General features: G+C 36.3%; 2 protein-coding genes across 2 annotated transcripts; both read right to left on the reverse strand.

The window, feature by feature from the left end:
* Positions 1-5,711: 5,711 nt before the first annotated feature.
* On the reverse strand, positions 5,712-11,915 carry LOC115410487 (5-hydroxytryptamine receptor 3A-like). The gene is made up of 10 exons (XM_030122139.1): positions 11,879-11,915; positions 11,117-11,271; positions 9,495-9,539; positions 9,297-9,406; positions 8,920-9,089; positions 8,627-8,787; positions 7,234-7,444; positions 6,980-7,147; positions 6,792-6,871; positions 5,712-6,199 (listed from the first exon to the last, which is right to left on the reverse strand). The coding sequence occupies exons 1-10, from the start codon at positions 11,913-11,915 to the stop codon at positions 5,972-5,974; spliced, it is 1,365 nt and encodes a 454-aa protein (XP_029977999.1). The 3' UTR covers positions 5,712-5,971.
* A 3,942-nt stretch (positions 11,916-15,857) lies between these two features.
* On the reverse strand, positions 15,858-22,013 carry LOC115410784 (histone H4). The gene is made up of 2 exons (XM_030122574.1): positions 21,985-22,013; positions 15,858-16,837 (listed from the first exon to the last, which is right to left on the reverse strand). The coding sequence occupies exons 1-2, from the start codon at positions 22,004-22,006 to the stop codon at positions 16,548-16,550; spliced, it is 312 nt and encodes a 103-aa protein (XP_029978434.1). The 5' UTR covers positions 22,007-22,013; the 3' UTR covers positions 15,858-16,547.
* Between the last annotated feature and the right edge of the window lie 232 nt (positions 22,014-22,245).

The following is a 22,245-nucleotide window of genomic DNA, read 5'->3' on the forward strand; positions in this document are numbered from 1 at the left end:
TAGATTCCTTCCGGCTGGCACAACATAGCCAAACAAAGTTCTGCATAAATGACCAAAAATACACAATGTTCTGTAGAAAAACATGGGGTAGGACAAGATATAAGACAATATAACATAATAAGTCTGTGAATAGAAACACTAGGAAGCAGTGAGGTGTATTCAATGTCCACTGTGTAAATACATTGCGGTAGTATCGCGAGGCTTTGTCTGACGATATGTTTTACAACTGTTTATGAGAGTTTATGACCAGGAAAGATTAAAGTATTTCAGATAACAGAGTAAAACACTGGACTACACTTGTGACTCCATCCCAAGTGTTCAGTTACCACTGATAAACCAGCACAGTGAGAAAAAATGAGATTTGAACTTAAATCTAAATTTAAACTGAAAGTAACTCCAAATATGAGACAACCTAGATACATGTATTGTACTTCAATATTTTCATTTCATGCAACTATATACCTTCATCCTCAACATGTTCCAAGATGAAACATGCTGATATTATTGTCTAATTTTTTTTTGTAGATTTAACCATTTAAATGATTCAAAATGCTAGTGTATAGAGTGTACTTTGCAGGTTGTCTGCAGGCATCACATACTTAAATACAATACTCTATGAAGCCATTTTGAGATCATTTTTACCCCTTTTAAGACTTCAGTTTGGAACAAACCATTTTTTTAGTCTTCTAGTGTTGCGGGTGAATGTAAAGGTCAGTAGACCAACTGAATATCGGCTTATTGTGGTGTGCACAGGCAAATTTTATGTTGTACCCTATGGAGGAATGGGGTTATTCAAGTCAGTTACATTTCTCAACATTTAGACAATGTACAGCATGAAGTCAAATATACAAGTCAAATTTTATTTTTTAAATCTAATTAGATTTTATATTTTCTTAACTGATCAGTGGTAGTTTTATCATTATTAGAATTCTGCAATCTTTTAATTAGCTATCGACTTGTGTCTAACAATAAATGGCAGTCCAAGTACTTTATTTGTTTTCAACTTTATGCAGATTTTTACAGTATTTAACCTACTGATACACTTCTATCACATACAACCTTAGTTACACTAGAGAGAACAGACAACCAAGGAAATTGTTGTCCAAACACTTTAACATGACAGAGTAGCCCATTTTTAATCATATATACCATACTGAACGCCCTGTGATAAACTTATCAACGTCTAACATCAAGGTCTGAAAAAGCACTGGACAGTGCCCGTGGTTCGATCCCACGGAGGGATAGAGACGGTTCGAATTCTGAGAGAGAATTGATGGTCGAAGTAACCACTGAGCTACACCAGTGCCAGTAATCGCACCAGCAAAATGACTTTAAATACTGTAGAATCCTTCCGAGAGACACAACCCCCGCCAAAAATAGTTTGATAAGTAACCAGAAATACACACTGTTCTGCCAAAAACACGAGGTGAGACAAGATGTGAGACAATATAAAGGAGTAAGTCTGAGAATAGAAACACCAGGAAATGACGAGATGTATTCAACGTCCATTGTGTAAATACATTGCGGTAGTATCGCGAGGCTTTGTCTCACGATATGTTTTACAACTGTTTATGAGAGTTTATGACCAGGAAAGATTAGAGTATTTCAGATAAGGGAGTAAAACACTGGACTATACCTGTGACTCCATCCCAGTGGAGGAGAAGAGAGCAGATTCAGACTGAAGTGTTTACAGATACCACTGATATGAACCAACACTGAGAAAAAAACGAGATTTGAACTTACAGTGATACATTTAAAGTAACTCCAAATATTAGACAACAGCCTGGATACTTGTATTGTACTTAATTTTCATTTTAAGCAACTATATAATTACAGGCATCCTCTGTTCCAAAATACCATGACAAACATTTTACTCCAGTGCATTTAACAAAACGATAAAAGCAGTAACCCACTTCTTAACATATTTAAGCATTAATATGAAATAAAGATTATATAATAACTTGTGACATATTAGTTAATTTGTTTTCAATTTTATGCAGATTTTGACAGTCTCTAAACTACTGATACACTTTTATCATATACAACCTCAGTTTGCCTAGTAATAACTATAACCTATGATATTGTTGTCCAAACACTTTTTCCTGACAGAGCAGCCACATTTTCGCCACATACAACTTATCGGACGTTCCGTGATAAACTTACCAACATCAAGGTCTGAAAAAGCACTGGACAGCGCCCGTGGTTCGATCCCACGGAGGGATAGAGACTTTCATTCAAACAGAATAGGTCGAAGTAACCACTGAGCTACACCAGCGCCGGTGTACACAGTACCAAAACGACTTTAGAAACAGTAGATTTTTTCCGTGTGACACAATCCGACCTAAAGTAGTTTCAGATACATAACCAAAAATACACACTGCACTGCCAGAAAACACGAGGTGGAACGAGATATAAGACAATATAACGTAATAACTCTGCAAATAGAAACACCAGGAGGCGACCAGTCCACTGTGTGAGTACATTTCGGTACTATCGCGAGGCTTTGACTGACGAGACTTTGACAGTTTTATAACTGTTTAGGAGAGTTTATGATCAGGAAAGATTATGCAGGGGTCTCAAACATGCGGCCCGGGGGCCAAATGCGGCCCCCCAAAGGTTCCAGTCTGGCCCGTGGGATGAATTAGCAAAGTGCAAAAATTGCACAGTCAAGGCTGGTAAACTCATTTTAGTTCAGGTTCCACATACAGACCAATTTGATCTACAGTAAAATGATAGAATAATAACCTGCAAGAAATAATGACTCCATATTTTCTTCTCGATTTGATGTGAGAAAAATGATATTACGTTATGCCTATAAATAATACAAACTTCAATTTTTTTCTTTGTTTTAGTGCAAAAAATAACATTAAATTATGGAAATATTTATATTTACAAACTGTCCTGTAACAATAAAATGTGAATAACCTGAACAAATATGAAATGTCTAAAGAAAATTAAGCACAATTTTAACTATTTTCTGCCTGTTACTAAGTGTTTAGTGTCTTTGTAGATCCAATCCACAATGCACATGTGGAAATTATAAGTTGAGGCATAATATTGTTAAAATTGCACTCAATTGTCTTAATTTTTTAATTTAAATTTCAGTTTTTCAGGTTATTCACATGTTTTTATTTATTTATTTTGTTTTAAATAGTTTATAAAGTAAGTATTTTCATAATTTAATTGGGTTTTTTTGCACTAAAACAAAGACAAAAATTTGGAGTTGTCATTATTTCTGCGTTATTATGCTATTATTTTACTGGTCCAGCCCGCTTGAGATCAAATTGGGCTGAATGTGGCCCCTGAAAGAAAATGAGTTTGAGACCCCTGGATTAGAGCATTTCACACTGAACTACACTTGTGACTCCATGAAGAGAGCAGATTCAGACTGAAGAGTTTTACACATACCACTGAAATAAACAAGCACAGTGAGAAAAAACAGGATTTGAACTTAAAGTAATACATTTAAAATAACTCCAAATATGAAAGAAACAGCCTGAATACTTGTATTGTACTTTATTTTCATATAAAACAATGACAGGCAACCTCTGCTCCAAAACAAATAAGCAAACGTTTTATTTCTGTACACTTAAGTAACCATTTTATCTCCTAGTAACCCAGTTTTTTTTTGTTTTTTTTAATGTAATGAATATGAAATAAAGATAAAATAATAGGTCATATATTTTTGTCATTACTAGAATACTGTAACCTATTCATGAGCTATAAACTTGGATCCAACAAGTAAATAAACAGAGGTAAGTGGGCCAACTTTATTTGAAATTTTAAATGCATATTTTAACAGTATTTTGTCCACTTAACTACTTTTATCATATATAAGTTCAGTTCTAATACTTTATCTATTATATTTTCTTAATCAACGTTGTACTGTTTGGTGTGTTATACTTTTTTCCCATCTTGGAGTCTTTTATATGAGCTAAGAACATGTGTAGACATTCTGTACTTGAATATTTCCATTCTATGCATTTTTATACAGAATTTCTACTCCTCTGACTTCACTAAATATAACAGTAATCCGGTCGTTGTTTGATGGATACCTATGAAATGTTGACCCAAAGACTTTTTATAACGGATTAGCCTATTTTAGTTTTACACAATGTCCTGTGTTGAATTTACCTATTTAACCAGATAGAAAAACAGCAAGTAAGGAAAAACACTGGACAGCGCCCGTGGTTCGATCCCGCGAGGAGAGGTGATCAAGCTATTCTCAATGAGAAATGTTGGTCGAAGTAACCACTGAGCTAAACCAGTGCCTGTAGAAGATACCTGTAAAACAAAGTTATTAATGTGACTAAACACAGACTCAAAAACATCACTTAAATATACATTATCCTGCTTAAAACAGAGCGGACACAGATACAAACCCAAAGTATAAATGACTAGTCTGAGAATGACATGGTGCATTCAAGGTCTGTTGCGGAAATACTTTTTGACTTCGTATCGCGAGACTTTGTTTGACGATACGTTTATATTTATAACTGGGGAAGAAAAGAGCATTTCAAATAAGCATGAAAAACACTGGAATATACCTGTGACATTCTCCCAGTAGAGGAGAAGAGAGTAGATTCAGACTGAAGTGTTTGCAGTAACCATTGAAATAACCCAGTGCAGCGAGAAAAAACGAGATTTGGATTCACATTATACAGTATTTTAATTTAATGCAACTGTAATTAGAGACAAATACTTTACAATACTTTTTACTCCAATACATTTATGACAACCAACTACTTAGCCTGCGTTTTTTCCACATAATTACATTACAAACCAATAAGAATTTAAAAAAAAAAAAAAAAAAAAAAAAAAAAAAAAAAACGAATTAAATTGTGATGCAATTGTGATGTTAACATATGATTAGCATAACTTTACACTACCTACTACTTAGCATTCTTTATATATTCATGTAAATCACATGAAATAATAACTAAAAAAATATGATATAACTTCTAGCCTGTGATTATTGTGGTAGATAAAGTTCAATTACCCTTAATACTTTTATTATTTTACTGTTTACTGAACTGACTATTGTTCTTTCTCCATTAATTTTTGAGTATTGCTAAAATAACAGTGGGGCCTCTATCTCAATATATCTCAGGACATATTTTCTCACTGGCTTTACTACTACTACTACTACTACTACTACTACTATTTTCTGCTACTCCCTGTCACAACAGCAAATCATCTGCTTCAATCTGACATCTTCATTTAGACCAACTACCATCATGTCCTCCTTCACTACATCCATAAATGTCCTCTTTGGTCTTCTTTGTCTCCTCTGGTAGCTCCATCTTCTTCATTCTTCTCACTTTTCCCCTAAAATATCAAACCTGAGCTGTTTATCAGGTAATAATTCAACAGAACAACAAAAAGTCAAGTATGTAAGTTGTGTATGAGTCAAAACCTACTTGAATCTGCAGAGATATTTGCCCAAATGCAGGCATCATCTTCAAGTGTTTTGCGAGTCTGTGATAACGTGGAGTGCACTATTTCGGCCACTGGAGGGGAGTGTCTGCTCAGTTTCTGGATTTTAAATCATGTCAAATGTCATAATCACGTCATAATCCTTACCCAAATTCCTCAAATAATGATAACAACAATAATAATAATAATAATAATAATAATAATAATAATAATAATAATAATGATAAATAGTTTACCCAATCTTACAGAGATTTTTTTTCATTTTTCTGCAGCCATTAAAATCTTATGATATATCTATAATAATATCATTGCATATTATTATGATATGATTACAATACATAGTGTAACATTCAGCTTACACATGATTCTTTGCATGCTCCAGTGTACATGGATTTTGTTGTATGGCATAGACGCAGAAGACAAACTTGTTGACATTTTTGTTTCTTTGTGCAAAAAACAGACAACAAAGACGCCAAAAATGTGTCTTGTTTGCAGCAAAATCAATACTCATTGAATGTGTGGAGTTTCCAGCTTTTTATGCATTCCAAAATGAAAACAGGCAAATAATAAACATGATGACTGATGTGACATAGAACATGAAGAAAATTCTGTTGATTATTTTTGCCTTTTGGGTCCAGTATCCAGGCTTCCTCTCTCCACCATTGCGGGTGAAGATCACAGACAGTGTTTTCTCCATTTCTTTCAGTTCAGTTGAAACTTGCTCCAGTGTGTAGGTGTCCTCTGTGGATTTGCTGACGGTCATCTGGAAAAATGGTTTAAATGATTGTGGTTAATTCATTGATAATACCTAACCCATGAAGACCAAGACCTCAACCGGCGACCAAAAGTTAACTGAAATGTTCCATATTTGTTGAACCATTAATCCTATCAGTACATGTAAATAATTGGTGTAAAATACAGTTTGTCATCTTTTCATGGTCATCAGATATGACCCATTTGGATGTTCAGAGGCTCCATAGTGAACACTGAAACACATCATCTTCTACAACAATGATTCACCAGTAAAACCCATAGAGTTTGATAAATGACAGTGGATGGAGACACTTGTTTTTAGATTCACTTATTGATATTTTTGCTGAAAAGTCACTTTACTTCAGTTTTCTGTCTGAAAATACATGATTTACTGTTAAAAATGGAAAATACAGACGATAACATGGTGATAAATCACTTAAGAAAGGTTCACTAGAGAGAAATAAAATCCTTTGGGAACTGCCACAAAACTAGCACTGGGTCTTTATGGGTTATATAATACTGCTTATTTTGTAAGAAAAATCAAGAATTTCAGAGACAAAGAAAAAAAATCAGTCAATGTATTTGTCAAACTGCAGCCACACCTTTCCATCTTCATGCAACAGGTCAGCAGGAGTTTCGTCAGAAGACACGTTGCCCAAACACTGGCGCCATTTTCTCACCTCTGAAATAATGCACGGGACAAATAACTATAGTAAATAAACTCAACTGAACTTCTGTCTACACTGAAAAGATATAAACGTCACTACATATAAACCTCAGTAACTCTTACTTTTGTCATGTTTGTAGGTAGATTTGTCACAACAGTCCTCACTCAGGCTTTGGTCTCTGTCTACCTCTTTGTCTTGGGATTCAGAGTCTTTTTCAATCAAATACATCACCGCAATCGTCTCAACAAGGCTGAGCATCATGAACCCAAAAATCCCAAAGCAGTAGAGGGCTGTGAGGAGAAGAGAGAATACATATTGGTTAAATAGGTAGATGTGTTGCTTTTTATGACTTGACAGCTCTAAAATAGTTATTTACATATAAGTGGGATCCTGTTTGATGCTGAAGGCAGTATTTCATTGAGAAGAAGCTGCATCACGGTGACAGCAAGCAGCACCGTGATCTTGAAACTCAGCTTCTCACTCCCTTTGTCTGAGATCAGGAAGGAGGACAAGTCCAGACACAGGAAGAACAGGACGGGCAGCATGAAGTTGATGACGTACAGCATAGACCTCCTCTTCATGTAGATCTGTGGATGGAAATATGAAGGTAAAGTGGTTGCATTTCCTGCACATTTACATCTGAACAGCTGATGGCAAGTATGTTGTGTTTGGGTCATGACCTGCATATAAGAGGTGGATGAAGCTTCTGTGTCATCACCTACTGATTGGTTTGTAGCCTTCAATTCCAAAGCACTGAGTTTACATTTTGACTGTGGATGTCCTGTTTTCTAATGTTCTTCCATGACACATCCATGGATATAAGAACAGTGGTTTTTCAGTTTACTGATAACTCTCACATCACAAACACTTGCTGGGCTGATTAGCCGGTTCTCTGACATAGCATATTCACCTATGAACATTAACAATGTACCACAGACAGGAGTTCAGCAGTAAGTTTATTCTGTATCAAACTTCAGCACATGTTGAAATTTCAATTTAAGAAGTAGGGTAAATGATCTCTGATGTTATCACAACAGGATAGCCATTGCTCTGCCTATGGCTCTCACTCAGGGAGCAACTTTACAAATTACAAAAATACAGAAAAAATAAACAAAAAGGCCAATAAGCATTGTCATACACATATTAAGTCAAAACTAATACTAACACAACAACCCCGCTGAATTCTTGCACATAAAAATAACACATTTACAACAAAATACCCACTACCCATAATGCACTGCGGCAAACATGCCACAATAGCAATATTAGCTAATATAGCTACATTATGCTAACAGGGTGTTGTAATCAAGTAAGTTGAGCTTTGTCTCTGGAAAGAAGTTTAACAGCTCAGCTCAGATTTTGAGTCAGATTTTTGGAACTTCTGTTTATTGAACCACACAGATTTTTTTCCTGATTAACAGCTTTTTTGCAGTTGGGTTTAAGAAATTATAACAACAATACAAATTATTTTGTGATGGAAATCTTTCAGGTTTACATGTTTACTGTGTCAAGCATTACCATCAGTGCAACCATCATCAGTTGCATGTTTTCAACTCTATTCTCTTGTGCAAATAAATTTTAAAAAAGCGTTTTTTTTTTGTTTTTTTTTCCATTCCGAAAGGTCAAGTTTGCAGCAGCCAAAATGAAAAACTTAAAAACTTTAACCACAGTGGCTCACACTAGAAAACACTAGAGGATGGAGAACAAAACTGGATGCTTCAATATGAGTTTTTTGTTTTTTTTTTCCTCTTTATTGCTGTAATACTTACAGTATAAATGATCATGTCTTGATTCAGGCCATATTTGTTGACAGTTTGGTTAGTGACTGTCACATTGATGAACTGCCACTCGTACTGGGTTCGCAACACCTCCTTGGAATCCTTTGTGATCTTAGAGGAATCAGCAGTGAGGAGGAGTCGTATTTTATTGTCTGACGAGGGAGATAAAAAATAAGACTGATGTTTATAACCAGTTATGAGGAATAGGAATGAATGATACATGTTGAACTGAGCCAGACAGAGAACAAATAAGATAAATAGGAGACGATGAGAGGAAGTCTCACTAGTGTGGACGACTGACTTGAATGAAAGGGTGCAACTTTGTGTGTCGAAGGGAAAATTGTAAACGTGCATCCTGCAGGTGCTGACCAGGACCAGATCCTTTTTAAGGGCAACTAGACCTGAGTATGAAACGAAGAGATATGGACTCGGAGCAGCCTTGTCTTTCTCTATCCTGTATTATACACACACAAGTACACAGTAAAACACACAATGCAAATATTTCTTCTCTCATTCTTTTTTTTTTTTTTTTAATACATTTTTAGAAATAATTGTAGGCTAAAAATGGAATGCTTGCTTGTAAGTAATTGACTACCACAACTCCATGCATGATGACACCATTTTTAGTTATTTTGCAACATGTACATTTGTTTACACTTACATCTCCTCAATAGTTACGTCTGGTTTCCAAAGAGCTTCAGTAGGAATAGTGATATAATTAATCCCACTAAAGTCTTCAGGATTCCAGGAAATATGATCGTTTTTCCATTTCTACAGAGAGTAAAAATGATGCAATAAAAATGTGAATTAAATGGACAACATTAATATTAATTCATGGTCTTCTTCAGAACACACTTACCATAAAAATCCAGATGTAGGGGACAAATTTTTGTTCAATCTCCCGCTAAAAATAAAACCAAAAAATTTATGAGGAAAACTTTGGAGGCAATATGTCACAAACAGATGTATGTGAAACTAAACCTTAAAATGAAAGGGGTTATATGTAGGATTTCTGACTTCAAATATTAAAAATTACATGAAAATATATTTGGAATAGAGAGTCTTGAAGTTTTGACAAAGATATCGATGTATTGGATTGTAGAAATATGAACTAAATAAATTCACACCAACAGTCCAATAGATTTATGTGACCACTAGAGGGAGTAGTGAGTCACTCTGCCGGTCTCCCACAGTGCGGAAAACTTACACCACTGGGCCTTCGACCAAAACATCCCAAGACAAGATAGGATAAGAGACAACTTCAACAACAACAACTTCAAAGAAAGTGAGAGTGATAAAAGGTTGAAGCACTGTTGTTGTTTTTGTTGTTGTTGTTTTCACCACTGGACACTGCTCTAAATTAAAATATTGGAGTTTGATACTGAAATTGGGGCACTGGTGCAACGGATGAGTTTGATTATGAAGCATGAGGTTTGATCATGAGAGTATACAGTTATTATGTGATGCAATTATCTTCATTTGTTGATCCATATAAATTGCGACAGTTCAAACAGATCTTTAGTGCATCTATTGACAATACAAACCGTACAGAAAACACATGTGATTTGTAGTTTTACTGTGGCTAAGCTAAGCTAACAGAACTATAATGTAAACTATCAACGGATGAAGCATGTGAAGATTCTAAGATGCGGTGTAATTTTGACTGACAGTAAAAATAACCAGCTATGAGTTTTTATTTGAAGAAAACTTAATACCATAATACAGATGTGGTTCCTGGCACAACAAACCCCGCCCCTCGCATGTATTGTATTTTGCTTTGGCACCGATCCAGCTGATGTCATCATGTTTAATCATGTGCTGATGTCAGCATATCAATTGCCTCTATATATGTGCCAAGTGTGGAGTAAATTGAAGCAAAATAGATGTTATACATTTGAAATTTTGCCCATTATAAATAAATGGGAGAAGAAAAAAATATATCAAAAAATTGATAGAATATTTGAAATTTGACCTACTTTTCCCAAAATGTAACCACAACTATTCGTGGTTATTCTAGTTTTGATTTCACTGGTGGCTTTGGTAGTCCTATGTGTGTTCTAGTATTCTTATGTTATTGTAAGTTCAGAATATTTATACGACATATATCCCCTTTCATGGGATTTTTTTCATAAAAAAAAAAAAAAAAAGCTTTATACTTTATTCAGTGACTGATACATAGGGTTGATTTCATTGGTGGTTTTGGTAGTCCTATTTGCGTTCTAGTATGCTTGTGTTATTGTAAATTTGGAATATTTATACTACATTGAACCCCTTTCACAGGAAGTTTTTCCTTGCAACTGTATTGACATCATTACAGGACATCATTGATATTAAAATAACTTCATCGTAGTACAATTCCATATGACTAAAAGTGTACATTAATTTACTGTAAGAAGTACTTTGCTTAGAATGCGTTTACATTGAAGTATAAAAGCAAAATGACCATGTAATGCCTCACCATGCAGAGTTTTAACTACTTACCACATCTAGAATGGCATAGAGCATTATGTCAAGCTCAACTTCTAAGGCCTGTGCGTGGCTTTTAACAGGTCGGGACATGGTGAACAGGTCACTGTTTGACGTCAGGTTCAGGTAATTTAAGACATCCTGGTATATAGCCTCGGCAGATGCCCCACCTTCAGTAAAATATACAGGAACCCGCACTTAATTCTGTAATAGTTCAGGCTTCCAATTCCTGCTCTAACAAACAAATATCTTACTTTGAAATCTGACTCTTGTGGTCACAGAAACATAACAGATGTACAACAGATGTAGTCAGGAATTTGGGACAGTCTCATGAGTCCATTAAAGACAATAAGTGAAAATGGGAGGACAGAACCTGCAGCACAGGACTTAATGAACTGATTCATTTGCAGCAATTCACAATTTTCTCATAATCTGTACCTTTATAAGATTCTATACTATCATAACACTGCTTTGCTTCATATGTAGAATACAATAAACCTTTTTTTTTTCATTCAGTAGAACAAATATAATAATTTTCTCATCAATCAAACCACTGCTATAACATTATTTTTTATGAAGCTATTGTGTTTAGTAAATAGCCATGCAATATAGGAAAATGTAAAATGAGCCAAACCCTGAAAAGGTCATGGTCCATAATCATTAAAAATTATTCCACAGAAATTTTCCATTTTCCATTCAATGAATGTTAGTTGTTCTGGAAAATTTCTATGGAACCTTTTTTTAATAGTTAGAAGATTCAGTAATAACATCACCTACCTGTGAGGAACAGCAGAAAGAAGAAACTGGCAAGCATCATCACTCAATCGCTGCTGAGAATCCACAGTAGAAATATTAAGCCTGGTCCTTTTATTGGAAGAGGGTTGGGTCAACTGAGTGATCAGTCCTTTGGTGTTACAGGCAGAGACTATTAGAGAGACACCCACACTCTGGGCAAAAAAAAAAAAAAAAAAAAAGAGAGAGAATCTGAAAGGATAGCAGAATGAGAGCCTTAACTACGACCAAGAAAATCTTAACCTTCAGTAATGATCCAGTGTGTATGCACTGGAGAGATCAGACTCAGGTTTATTGTCATTCAATCAATGGTACATGATATAACGATATGTTGTTACCCAGGTCTCGGTTTGTAGCATAAGAAGATAAGAATAAAATCTAAAATAAAATATAATATATAAACAGTAAGTAGGGTAGAATAACTTCCATGAAAAATATGCAAAAAAAAAAACAACTTAGTGTAACATTCATTCATTCATTCATTCATATTCTGAACCCGCTTTATCCTCACTAGGGTCACGGGGGTCTCTGGAGCCTATCCCAGCTACTTATGGGCGAAGGCAGAGTACACCCTGGACATGTTGCCAGTTCATACCAAGGGGGTTCCTACCCCCTTGGTATGTAATCACACAAAAATGTGCATTATTCTTCTACAGTAAGCCACACAGAATGTCCACCATACTGCTCTACTCTCTGCCATATTTACACAATAATTCAGAGCAAACAAAGCTTAATTATGAGGTTATGACATTATTTTACGTTAGCTTTGGTAGTGTGATTACAAGCCAGGTCATTTACACTCAGTGATAGCATTAAAATAATTTTCTCTTAAACCCTATTTATATTTTTACATATTTATTCATAGAGGTCATTTAAAGTGTATTACAGTGAAATGTTAATGGTCCATACATAAGTAAAAATAGTTAATAGTATAAATGAATTTAATATTGTAATATTTTTTCCACTTTAATTCACAAACACAGATAACACTGCCTCAGTGATTATAAATACTTCTGGTAAATGTACTCTGCACATTCCTAATTGAGGTACTTGTTTTCTATATGGTGTTGTAAAGAGTTTGTAAAGTTGTCTAATGACACTCCAGCACAGCAACCAGTTTCAATTATTAAGTTGTGTTTTTTGCTGCTTCCTTTATTTTAACCACATCCAATTAGTGGCATTTGCTTCTCTAATCCATATCATAATGGACTCTCTGTGACCATGAGGATCATATGTCAGTACATTTAAAATGATAAGAGAAAAAAAGTAAGAAATATGTTCAATCCACATTAGCCTATTATCATAAAGATGTTATGCCACCTTTTCATGAAAGATTTTTGCATACTTGTGTGCTTAAATTTTGCTGGGAGCTGATAGTTTGGTGACATTTGTTAATTCCAGTTCTAACCTAATGACTTTTTTATTGCCCTACATCCCTGATAACAGCACAGGAACTCAGGAGTGACTTCAACCCTAACCCTCTACAGTAACACCAGTGTCCTACTGTAGAGACTGTGAGCTTACACTGATCAGCTGTAACCACTGACCAGTGGTAATAATACTGATTATTTCATTACAACAGCACCAATCGCTGGGTTGGCTATATTAGACAGCAAGTGAACATTTAGTCCTGGAAGTGGTTGTGTTGGAAGCAGCAAGATGAGCAACGTAAGAAACTGAATGACTGTGACATACTTTAATGGTGATGACTGGGTCAGAGGATCCCCACATATGCAGGTCTTGGTGTGTGTTCCTGGTCTGCAGTGGTTACGAACCCAAAGTAGACTAAGGAAGGACGTCTCAATCTCAGGCCAACTGAGCATCTGTGGGAGGTGTTCGACAAATAAATCTGATCCATGGAGGTCCACTTCTGTACTTCCAGGGCTTCAGAGATCTGCTGATAGTGTCTTGGTCCAGATACCACAACACACCTTCAGAGGTCTGGTGCAGTCTAGGCCTCAGGTCAGAGCTGTTTTTTGTGAAAAAAGGGGAACCTACACAATATTAGACAGGTGGTAATAATGGTATGCTCCCATAGATGATGGATTGGTTGAGATCCAGTTGTTCTTTAGTTTCACTTTTGGCAGATACTAACCACTTTACACTGGGAATAAACAACAAAATCTGGAGATGCACTGACCCAGTGATTTTACCACCACAATTTGTCCCTTGTTACAGTTACTCAGATCTCTTGTCAATTTTACTGTTTCTAACACATCAACTCTGAGGTCAACATGTTCACTCACTGCCCATATATTCTAAAGACAGATCTCATTTAACAAGACAATCAAAATTAATACCAGTCATCAGTCATAATGTTATGGCTGACCAGTGTATAAATCAGCTAATATCAACATGTGACCAGCACATATTACAACAGACTCCAACACAGACTTCACATAAGCTAATAAGCCTTAGTATTTATCATTAATCAGTTATTAATATCCACACTTTAATGCCTTGCATTAACTCACATTCATAACAATCAAAAGAAACATCTGCACTTGCATGACAGAATGAGAATAGACAGAATATACAAAAATACCAGATTTTCACTGGAAAAAAATAAATAAAGAGGATGATATTACTATAAATGGTGATAAATCATATACATAAGAAAGGTTAAATAAAGAGAAAAATAAATTGGGAACTGCCACAAAAGTAACACTGAGTCTTTATGGGTTAACATAATGTCACAGCTTTTTTTCTAGAATACACCAATAGAGAATGAACTATGTGAATGTTAGTCAGTTCCTTGTTTCCTATTTGTCACTTCCACCACAAATAATCATTGAGTTCATTTACGATCTATTTTTTGTGATGTCAAAGTACAAATTGTGTGTGATTGGCTCAAAAATGATTTCCTAAAATCACTGAATATGTTTACATGTGCATCGGTATCATGGAATCTGGATTCTGCAGCCGGAGGTCTTCAGTACTAACTAGGATCGTGTGTATGTAAATACTGTTATTATTTTGTACTTTATTCAACTAAACTCTGTAATCAAAGATTTGTACTTAATCCCATTTTTTAAATTAACTTTCTTTATTGGAAGTAGTTTCACAGGCATAACAGTGCAATGTGATAAAAAGGACTTAAATTCTTTCATTTTCTTTTATCTCTCCCACAATACCACTCTACCCAAAAGAAGACAATCCTTAATGTAAACCCAATATTGACAAGTAATCAGTTCAGAATAGATTCAACAGTTGTGTAAATTAATCACAAAATATATGATTTTGTGCCCATCTGTAGATTGGGGTTTTAAGAACAAAGACTAAGATATGAAAAGGAATAAAGATTAGAATTGCTTTATATTGCAGAGTCACCAAGAACCATTTTTTGCAAATCAACTGTCTTAATCTAATTTTTTAAAGCAAAAATTAAAAGTAAAATGTAACAAGTCAGTTTTGATTTGAAATTAACAACTTGTTGGTATTGTGTAAAATCAAACACTCTATTGTAACTGATAAGTCTGTTATTACATATTTTATTACGCATTAATTTTGTTTGGTAAATTTCATATCCATAAGTGTAGAGTGTAAACCCCCAGTTTACACAGACTCCTGGTGAATTCAAACATTACATATGCAGTACTAAGCTTCTACACTCCCCAAAATGTGGTAAGACTGTCAAACTTTATGAAGAACATTTTTACAAGACTCACATTGAGGTTATACCAGGTGTGGACTGCGTTTTACTTTTTTTTTTTTTAATATTCTTTATTGAGTTTTACAAGAAAATACAAAGCACAAACATACACTTCTATACTTAATATACACATTAAGCCACCCGCATATACATCCACACATAAAATTGCACATTACCCATGTTCACAAGGACGAGAAAAAGACAACAAAAGAAAAAAAAAGAAAACACTTGTATATACACTCACCTAAAAATCTAAAATTTACATCAACCCATATATATATATATATATATATATATATATATATACACACACACACAATAACAAGGCACACATTCTTGAAATATGCATACGTTTTGTTTTGGTTTTTTTTATGTGAGACAGACTTAGAAGTCTATTGTATTCCATGGCAGTGTCTGCGGTTTGTCCAAAGTTCTTCTACGTAATTCAGTCAGTACTTGTTTGACCACTGTATTACCATCTATGAAGTTCTGGTTAATGATCGTTATGCATCTCGTTTTCCAAAGCTTGACTGACACAATGCAGATGATTAACTGGAAGAGTCTTTGTTTGTTGGTGTTTTACCAACAAACATTGGTTGTGTTTTACCTTCTCTCCTCTCTTTACAACAACCAACATACTTTACGGCAACTCCACCACAAGCCCTAAGGGACAAACTTCTCGAAACAAATCAAGTGCTGTTCGCTTTTGTGTTAGACTAGATTCGAACAATCTCTCAATATTATGGGAAGAAATTTACTGCCATACTAAGTTACTTCATAAACGTTTAGTGTTGTCATCCTCATACGGATATTGTTACTATAGAGTTTACAAATACAACCCTTAAAACTCCGGTGATAAAGGAAACGGAAATAATGGTCTAAATGAGTTGATATACATGTAACTCATATCTGCTTGAGAATTACACCACAGGCTTATGCTCCTTATTGATAGTGGGTGGTCCTTAAAAGGACCTTTGTTTTATTATTTTGTTAGAAGTAGGTTTAACCTCCGAATCCGTACAAGGTGCGGCCCTGTCTCTTCAGAGCATAAACCACGTCCATGGCGGTCACGGTCTTCCTCTTGGCGTGCTCGGTGTACGTGACGGCATCACGGATGACGTTCTCCAGGAAAACCTTGAGCACACCGCGGGTCTCCTCGTAGATCAGACCGGAGATACGCTTGACTCCACCACGGCGAGCCAGACGGCGGATAGCGGGCTTGGTGATGCCCTGGATGTTATCACGAAGAACCTTACGGTGACGTTTGGCGCCTCCTTTACCAAGTCCTTTGCCTCCTTTGCTTTTTTTTTTTTTTATAAATTCTTTATTGAAATTTTCAGAGGAATACAGGCACAGACACATGTCCCCACACTCAACACAGCCGACTAACCACCCATAAATACACTCACCCACAAAACTGCTCTTTATCTATAAAAAAAAAAAAACAAACAAACAAAAAAAAAAAAAAAACAAAAAAAAAAAAAAAAAAAAAAAAACATACATACACATACATGTTAACAAGGCACACATTCCTAAACATGCATACATTTTCCCTTTTTCCTTTTGTCCCTTTTCTTTCTTTCAATGTGAAGACTGACTTACAAGTCTATTATGTTCCATGGAAAGGAGTGCTGTTTGTCCAGGGTTCTTCTTCTGCGTAGTTCAGTCAATGTTTGTTTAATCACTGTTTTACTATCTATGAGATTCTGATTAATGACTGTTAAACATCTTGTTTTCCAGAGCTTGACTGTTACAATGTAGATGATTAACTGGAAGAGTCTATGTTTGTTTGTTGATGTTGATTCCTCTAGAAGTCCGTACATGACTGAGCGATAGTTTATAGGGCAGCTCAGGCCAATGTTTTTAAAAAAAGTCCAAACAGCTTGCGCTCTATAGCAGTCAATAAGTACGTGTTCTTGAGTTTCGTCATTTCCACAGTTTATCATCGGACATTTTTTTGTTGTGACATAACAGCTCCAGGATACCAGAGCTCTAGCTGGAAGTCTACTTACAGAAATAAGCCAGCGGATATCTCTGTAATTCTCAGAAATAGATTTGTCCTTTATATTTTTAATGACAGTCTTCTTCTCGTTTTCCTTTACATGTTTGTAATCCACCAATCCACCATAGCTAAATTCGCTTATACATTTATAGATCCCTCTAGAAGTCCCCTTAACCCAGTCGATATTTAAATGTTTATACTTTTCTTTTATGTCACCATATATGATTTTGTAATAAGGTCCTTTCCTTGCCCTGCCTTTTTTTTTCTCCCAGGTGGACAGGTCATAGATCCATATTGACTTCCGTGACATACTCATTGAGACATTCTTAATAAAGGCAATATTTAATTTGAGACCGAGATCTAGTGCACCGAGTCCACCGAGTTCTTTATTTTTAAACAATAGTATTCTTTTAGTGACCTCTCTGGTGGTTCCCCAGATCAGATTTACACACTGTTTGTTCAACCGCGTTATCATTTTGTCAGTTGGAGGAAAAATGTTAGCTAAAAAGAGGAGTTTGGAAAGGATATGAGTTTTCACAATGTTAATTCTACTTTTATAATTTGTATTCTTGTTCTGCCATCTGTTAACTTCTTCCTTAGTCGAGGTGAATTTTTGTTCCCAATTTCTTTCCCCACAGTTGTTATTTCCAAATGAGATTCCGAGGATTTTAATTTCATCTTTAGTTTGAATATTTAGGTTGGGTTTATCTATTGCATCTCCGATCCAAACTCCCTCTGTTTTGCTATGGTTTAGGACAGCTCCTGAAGCCATTTCATACATATTAAGATGATTAGTTAGAACATCCATCTCCACCTGGTTTTTAATTACGACAGTGATGTCATCTGCATAAGCTATTGATTTGACTAAACAGGATTGGCCGAGAGGTATGCCTGTTATTTTTATGTCTGAATTAATTGATTTTATTAATGGGCTGATTGCTAAAACATAAAGAGCAGAGCTGAGAGGACATCCCTGCTTCACCCCTCTCTCCACCTGGAAAGATTTTGTTAAAACACCATTGACATTTATCTTTACGGATGACTTCATATATAAACATTTAACCATGTCGATAAAACTTTTAGGAAGACCATATGCCTCCATTGCAGCCCAAAGATAGTCACGTGAAATATAATCGAAAGCCTTCTTTTGGTCTAAACCGACAATAAAGAAATCCTTTTGGCCTGAATATGACAGTTCTCTTAATGTGCTCAAATTATCCCACATATATCGACCTTTGACTGCGCAGGTCTGTTCTTTTACGATAATTTTTTCTAAAACACTACTTAACCGATTATTGATAATTTTTGCCAGAATCTTATAGTCGGTGTTCATTAATGTTAAGTGCCTATAATTATCGATGCATGAACGGTCACCTTTTTTGTACAGCAAGTTTAAAACTCCTTCATAAAATGAATCTGCCATGACCCCTTTATTTAAACCTTCGTTTAACATAGAGGTAAGTAGATGTAAAACTTCTTCTATATTTAGCTGATAAAACTCTGTGGGGAGTCCATCAGGTCCAGGACTTTTACCTACATTTAACTGGTGAATGGCCTGAACCACTTCTTCTCTTTTGATTTCTCCTTTTAGGGAGTCACAATTTATTGGAGTATAGTCTCGAATGGAGTCTAAAAGAGTTTTCGTACAACTCCTATCTATGTCGTTTTTTTTATACGAGTTCACACAGTGTTCTCTGATAGTTTCTCTAATATCTTTGTCAGTATTTGATATTTGACCATCCGGTTTCTTTATTGATTGTATAGTTTTACTCTGAATTTGTTTTTGTGCAGAGGTGATAATATGTGATACGTTTCCTTTTTCATTTATCTCAGTATCTTTACAAATATTAAATGACATTTCGCTATTCAACTTATCTATTAGGACCTTTAGGTCACCCATAAGATCTTCTTCAATGTTAGTTCTGTGTTCTTTCTGTTTTAAAGTGATATATTGTTTGACCATGATGTTATATTCCAAATTTTTTCTTTTATTTAGTTCTCTACATTTGAATTTAAAGAAATCCTTGACTCTATGTTTTAATGTTTCCCATAATTTGGTATACGAGTTTGTGATACATTGTAATTGTATCACCTTTCGGATTTCATGTTTTAATTCTGTTAGCAATTCTTTATTTTTTAGACATTGTGTATTAAGTTTCCAGTACCCTCTATGGGCGGGTTCACTAGAAGACAAGGTTGTTTTAACTAATAAGTGGTCAGAAAAATCATTCAATATTGTTGAATACTGTATCACTTTAAAGTGAGAAGATACGTAGATCCTATCAATGCGGGTTTTAGATTTGGAATCAAATCTAGTGAATTCCAGCCCAAAGGGATTAATTGATCGGCAGGTGTCGATCAGTTTGGCTTCTTCATTAATAAGTTTTAGATGTTTACCTTCTGTTGTAAGGCGAAATGGTGCAGTGCTACAGCGATCGTTTTCTGCTGTGACTGTATTAAAATCTCCACTTAAGATGACTTTATATCCTACCATCAGCAATTCTCTGAGCCTTTTGAATAATTTTGTTTTTTTTTCGTGCTTCAGGAGCTGTATAAACGTTAATTATTCTATATTTGTCACCTTGGTACAAACAATCAATCATTAAAAGTCTACCAGGTATTATGTCCCTTCTTCTAATGATGACAATATCATGAGTTCTGAAGAAAATCCCAACCCCATCAGCCTTATCTTCCCCAATTGATATTATACATTTACCCTTAGTCCACATATTACACACTTTATCAACATCATCACTTGTAGTGAGCCTTAGCTCTTGAATACACGCAATGTCTATGTCAGAGTTCAACAAATATCCAATCTTCTGTATTCTGTTTTCAGTGGATTTAACACCTCTAACATTCAGAGTGGCCACTTTGAGGAGCCCCATTAAGGAGGGGAGAGTTGAGGAGAGGGCTTATCATTATACCGTTTCCCCTCCCGTGGAGGAGAGGAGCGGGATCGTCTTTTCCTTTTAACTACTTCAAAGGGGATCTCTAACTCACATGAGCTTGGAACAGGAAACTCTGGGGTGGGTGAAAAGGAGCCGGACCCCGAGTTCTTACGTGATGGTAAATTCTCCTCATAAGGAGGAGAGATGGGGGTGCTTGTGGCCCGCTGACCTGGTGTAATCCTATCTGTATTAGATGCTGAGCTTTGACTCTCACTTATGCTTTCAAAATGAGTGATGTCATCACTACTTTCAGAAGTCGTACTGTTACTATCTATGCTTAAATTACTCTCACCTGTCTGATTAAAGGGATCACTGTTGGGGGGGTGAGATGAAGTGTGATGGTCTGCCGATGGCCCGGGGGGTAGGTGCTGATCCGCAGAGATGGAAGTTGGTGTGCACTGATGCTCATCAGGACTGGAGCCGGGCGAAGGCTGCTGGACCGCAGGCTTTGTAATGGAGGGCTGCTGTACCACGGATCTGGAGCTGGACGGACGGGGCTGGATCTCTGGCTTGGAGCCGGACGAACGGGGCTGGATCTCCGGCTTCGACGGACGCTGTTGGTCGGCTGATCTGATACCAGGCGGCGGCTGATGGCTTCTGTGCCCGGGGATGGAATGGTGCCGTTGTTCCTTAGGTCTGGTGCCGGACGTATGCTGATGGTCGGAAAAACCCTTAGCTCTTGGATCTATCTGCTGCTGAATGGTCGCGGAGCTGGAAGGTTGACGTTGGAGGACTGGATTTTGTTGGGACCGTGTTTTGTTTGCATATGAGTCTGGACAGGTGAAAAAGGTGTGCCCGTCCACACCACACAAACTACACCGGCCCTCTGAGCTGCAGTCTTTGGCTTTGTGTCCCAGGTGGCCACACCTCCAGCATTTCACTTGAGTGCAGTCTTTCACCTGGTGGTCAGTTGATTGGCATATGAAGCAGGTGTTTGATTGTCCTGGGTAAATGATTCTGCCATTATACGGGCCCAAAGAAATTGAATTTGGGATCTGGATAAAATGTCCATTAGCATTTTTGTGGAGCCGTACTTTATATTTTCGGACTCCGTACCAGATCCCAAGCTTATCTACAGGTTTCACTGTGTGTAAAATGTCACAGAATCTTCTTAAATACAAATCAATGTCCTCATCTGGAACTCGTCCTGTCCAGAACTTAACAACCACAGATATAACATCAGTTTGGACAGAGGATTCGACAGACCAGTCTCTCCATTTAGGATCATTACTTTTTGAAGCTTGTACTTCCAAGAAGCGCCTCAGCGGAGCTTCGTGGAAAAAGCATAGCTCAAAGTCTTTTTTGTTGGGAAGTGCGATGAGAGAATAAACGTCTTTCACATCAATCCAACATGAGTCAAGTAATAGAACCTCACCGACATAGTCTCTGTTTGGTGGTTCTTCATTCCCGTTGTAAGTGAGGCGAACCCAATTTTGCCCAAACTTGGAGGCATATGGTGTTCGACCATTTGAGGCCATTTGGTTGCCTCCTTTGCCCCTTCCACTCATCGTTACTGTTCAGTTGTTAACCTCACAATGGTTGGTTCGTGGAGAGTGCTACGTACTTATTCACTGACTGAGGACGTAAAAGAGGACACGGGAGGGGCTTGTCCTTCTGCGGTGCGTTTATGTCGTCACGAGGACAGTAACACACTGTCAAACTATATGAAGACCTCCTTACAGAGAACTAATGTTTAAGAATAAGTTAATAAGTTAACAATGTACTCAGTGCTGTTGCCGTGGTGAAT

The sequence above is a fragment of the Sphaeramia orbicularis genome, chromosome 19 (genome assembly GCF_902148855.1).
Source record: "Sphaeramia orbicularis chromosome 19, fSphaOr1.1, whole genome shotgun sequence".
Classification (NCBI taxonomy): domain Eukaryota; kingdom Metazoa; phylum Chordata; class Actinopteri; order Kurtiformes; family Apogonidae; genus Sphaeramia; species Sphaeramia orbicularis.

Excerpts from the sequence above, each read along its gene's own strand:
- LOC115410487 (XM_030122139.1), bottom strand. The coding sequence starts at position 11,915 with ATGCTTGCCAGTTTCTTCTTTCTGCTGTTCCTCACAG. Across the intron at positions 7,445-8,626 it reads AAGACATGATCATTTATACT|ATCTACATGAAGAGGAGGTC; the intron begins GTAAGTATTACA and ends TTCCATCCACAG. Across the intron at positions 6,200-6,791 it reads TGTTGCATGAAGATGGAAAG|ATGACCGTCAGCAAATCCAC; the intron begins GTGTGGCTGCAG and ends CCATTTTTCCAG.
- LOC115410784 (XM_030122574.1), bottom strand. The coding sequence starts at position 22,006 with ATGAGTGGAAGGGGCAAAGGAG. Across the intron at positions 16,838-21,984 it reads GAGTGGAAGGGGCAAAGGAG|GCAAAGGACTTGGTAAAGGA; the intron begins GCAACCAAATGG and ends AAAGCAAAGGAG.